Source organism: Etheostoma spectabile, chromosome 23 (assembly GCF_008692095.1).
Source record: "Etheostoma spectabile isolate EspeVRDwgs_2016 chromosome 23, UIUC_Espe_1.0, whole genome shotgun sequence".
Lineage (NCBI taxonomy): Eukaryota > Metazoa > Chordata > Actinopteri > Perciformes > Percidae > Etheostoma > Etheostoma spectabile.
Genome location: NC_045755.1, coordinates 8,524,489 through 8,526,519, shown reverse-complemented (window position 1 = coordinate 8,526,519; position 2,031 = coordinate 8,524,489). Strand labels below are relative to the sequence as shown.

Sequence of the window (2,031 nt, the reverse complement as noted above, 5' to 3'; positions counted from 1 at the left end):
AAGCTGTCACAGATGAATGTAGTGGAGTAACTAAAGTAACTAGTAACTAAAGTAACTAAAGCTGTCACAGGTTAATGTAGTGGAGTAACTACAGTAACTAAAGTAACTAGTAACTAAAGTAACTAGTAACTGAAGCTGTAACAGATGAAAGTAGTGGAGTAACTAAAGTAACTAGTAACTAAAGTAACTAGTAACTAAAGTTGTACACCGCATATAACGTAATTGAGTAACTACAGTAACTCAGTAACGGAAGCTGTAACAGAATGAATGTATGGAGTAACTACATAACTAGTACTAAACAGTAACTATACTAAGCCTGTAACAGAATGAATGTGTGGATACTAAAGTAACTAGAACTAAAGTAACTAGTAACTGAAGCTGTAACAGATGAATGTATGGAGTAACTACAGTAAACTAAGTAACTAGTACTAAGCTGTAACATATGAATGTAGTGGAGCTACTACAGTACTAGTAACTACATGTACCTATGTAACTAAGTAACCATAGTAACTAAAGCTGTAACAGATGAATGTAGTGGAGTAACTAAAGTAACTAGTAACTAAAGCTGTAACAGATGAAAGTAGTGGAGTAACTAAAGTAGCAGTTCTAATAGTTAGAAGATTTCTCTCTTAGTGAGTAGAAGTAGAAAGTAACATGAAAAGAAAAGGCTCGAGTAAAGTAAAAGTACCTCAGTAGCTCAACATTTGTACTACAGTACAGTACTGGAGTAAATGTACTTAGTTACATTCCACCACTGGTTACATGGTATTTTTTTAAAGTAATTTAAATACTAGTTTATATGTTCACACTGCGGACAAATACACATTAAACACAGTGCAGCGCTTTTCCTTTTAGAAGAGATATCTTTTGAACTTGTGATTCTTGACTTTTTTGCTTTTCTTCTACGGTTTAATTTGACCGCTATTCACCAAACTACCAAGGAAAACTCCAAATATGTGAAAATATGTGACAATAAACCTGATTCTGATTCAAGGAAATCAAAGAGCAATGAAGTGACTTATTCAACCACTTGTAAAAGCTCTTCAATAGAACAGAATAGAACCAGTTATGTCAACTAAAACACCAGAGAACACATCAGTGATGTTAGTCTTCAGTTAAGAGAAACCAGCAGTAAAACTACCTCTACCGCCCCCTTGTGGCACACAGCGGTACTACTACTGCTATGGCAGATACAGTATACTGTATATTTCCCAGGAATGCAGTTTTGAGCAGTATTTGCTGTCCCAAAGTTTGAGTGTAAGATGTATTAATGTCATGTAGTTGGTATCTTGTGCAGTTTATGGCACACTGCAGTAGGGGTGGGGTCAAAAAAAAAAAAATCAACAGCATCGTATCGCGATGTTTTCCGTGGCAATACTGCATCGACACACAGGCTCCAAGTACGGATCGGTTATTATATTATATTATATTATATTAAAACCTGTAGGGGGGCTCTATAGAGTATATACGTAACAGTATATATAAATGGCAAAAACTGCATAGGGCCCTTTAATATCATCAGCCAGTGTTATTTGTCATTTGTGTCCAGGTGGTATAAGTAAAAGGTGTGGCAGTACTTGGGCGGATCAGAAGACGGTGTGTACCTGTTCTGCGTACAGTAGGGGTGAATTAGCAGGTGCAGGCTTCTTCCAGCTGAACTGTCTGCGATACTCTGACCTATGACTTCCTGACCTTTGACCTCCGGTCCTCAGCCCCGCCCTCCACCGCAGAGCGTGCTGAACCTGCCACACAAAGTAAGGTGCTGACTTTAAATTTAGTTTCATATTTTTTATTCTCATTATCTGCCCAAGATGTTCTGTTTTGGTTTATTTAGTGTCATTTCAGAAATGTTATTGGCAGCTCCTCATGTGACTACGTTTCGGCTCACCTCATTGGCCGAGGGCTGGCGTGCATCGGGCGCTGCCGTAAACGGTCGGCTCAGCTGTGGTTGGCTATCGTGCTCGGAGGGGCGGGGCTTCGCTGAGGAGACAGAAAAACACGCAACAGCTCAGAATCAAGCGTCTAAAGATG

The 2,031-nt window shown here is 39.0% G+C and overlaps 2 protein-coding genes across 16 annotated transcripts in view; both read right to left on the bottom strand.

Annotated features, from left to right (window-relative positions):
- nrcama (neuronal cell adhesion molecule a) overlaps nucleotides 1–2,031 on the bottom strand; it is a 1,100,153-nt gene that overhangs the window by 949,278 nt on the left and 148,844 nt on the right. The gene's annotated exons all lie outside the window — the stretch shown is intronic.
- The window catches only part of mdm1 (Mdm1 nuclear protein), a gene marked incomplete in the record, with an annotated part of 35,443 nt that overhangs the window by 28,914 nt on the left and 4,498 nt on the right, over nucleotides 1–2,031 (bottom strand). Inside the window, 2 exon segments of the mRNA XM_032505088.1 lie at nucleotides 1,605–1,742; nucleotides 1,889–1,980. Coding sequence (XP_032360979.1) covers nucleotides 1,605–1,742; nucleotides 1,889–1,980 — 230 coding nt within the window.